We start from the raw sequence: 1249 nt of genomic DNA, 5'->3' as shown, positions 1-1249 counted from the left end.
CTGGAAGCCGCAGTGGCACGGTTCCTGGTTGCCCAGCTCCAGGATGGCAAGTGTCAGGGCAGCGGAGAGCCCCGAACCCCAGTGCCACGGGACCCGCAGCCGAGAGCTCGGCCACGCTGCTGCCTGCCCAGACCCTGCCCACCAGTTTCACCAGCTGCCCGGCACTGGTGGGGGCTGCTGGCTGGCCCTGGAGAGGTGCAGCAGGGTTTGGAGAGGCTCATCCGCCTGTCTGAAGCAGCCGCACGAGACCCGCGACCGCTGGGATGGCTCCAGCCCCACGGAGAGTTGCCCAAAGGACACAAGGTCCCAGCTCTGCCCCCTTGGACAAGGGTTCTGGGAGGGGCTGCAGGTCCCGAGCCCTGCAGCTGGCCCATCCAGGGCATGCAGAGCCAGGCCATGTCCCCAGAAGGATGAGCCCACAGCCACACACAAGCCAGAGGGATAAATCCCTGCACAGGGTCTCCCTGAGGAGCCGCACAAGGCCAGGACGTTCCCCCCGCCCGGTGCCAGGGGCACCCCGCGCTCACCTGGGAGGTGAAGTCGTGCTGCTGGAGCTGCCTCCCTTCCCGCAGATCCCTCCTGGGAGCTGAAGTCGTGCTGCTGGAGCTGCCGCCCCTCCCGCAGGTCCCAGCACCGCACCGTGTTGTCCAGCCCCCCCGTCCACAACTTCGTACCGTCGTGCGAGATGTCTATGCAGCTGGCACCGTCCGTGTGGCCTTGGAATTGCCTTTGAACAGCAAAAACCAACGCAAATCTTCAGGGGCAACACTGCCAAAAGGCACACAAGGGTGCTGGCGCTCCAGCTGCCTCTCTGGTTTCCCTGCACCATGGAATCCCATTCGGGAAGCATCCTTTGCCATGGTGCACCTGCCCAGCTGAGCCTGCTGGGCTCGTTCACAGACAAAACCTCCTGAGATGTCACCACCCCCAAGGTCTTCACCCCAAAATACGGCTCGCCACAGCCCGGCAGCCGAACGAGGAGAGACACGCCCCCCGCAGCCCTGCCCGTGCTCCCCCCGCTCACCTGACCAGGGTCTGGTTCTGCAGGTCCCACACCACGATGTTGCCGTCGCTGCAGCAGGAGAAGCAGACTTTGGCGTCGGGGCTGATGGCCAGGGCGTAGCAGGCGGGGGCAGAGGAGGTCAGCTCGGCCTTGATGCGGGGCGTGGGGGAAGCCAGGTCCCAGATGGTGAGCGTGCTCGCCTCCCCCCCCACGATCAGCGTGCGGCCGTCGGGGAGGAGCTTGCAG

General features: G+C 66.0%; 1 protein-coding gene across 1 annotated transcript in view; it reads right to left on the bottom strand.

Moving 5' to 3' along the window:
- Window positions 1–1249, bottom strand: part of LOC104508907 (protein groucho-1) — a gene marked incomplete at both ends in the record, with an annotated part of 2669 nt that overhangs the window by 1080 nt on the left and 340 nt on the right. Inside the window, 2 exons of the mRNA XM_010150673.1 lie at window positions 571–727; window positions 1025–1249. The exon at window positions 1025–1249 is cut by the window's right edge and continues 24 nt beyond it. Of these exons, the coding sequence (XP_010148975.1) occupies window positions 571–727; window positions 1025–1249 (382 nt within the window). The remainder of the gene's footprint in view (window positions 1–570; window positions 728–1024) is intronic.

This window comes from Eurypyga helias, unplaced genomic scaffold, assembly GCF_000690775.1.
Source record: "Eurypyga helias isolate BGI_N326 unplaced genomic scaffold, ASM69077v1 scaffold25744, whole genome shotgun sequence".
NCBI classification, from domain to species: Eukaryota; Metazoa; Chordata; class Aves; order Eurypygiformes; family Eurypygidae; genus Eurypyga; species Eurypyga helias.
The sequence above is the reverse complement of the archived record's forward strand: the minus strand, read 5'-3'. Positions and strand labels throughout refer to the sequence as shown.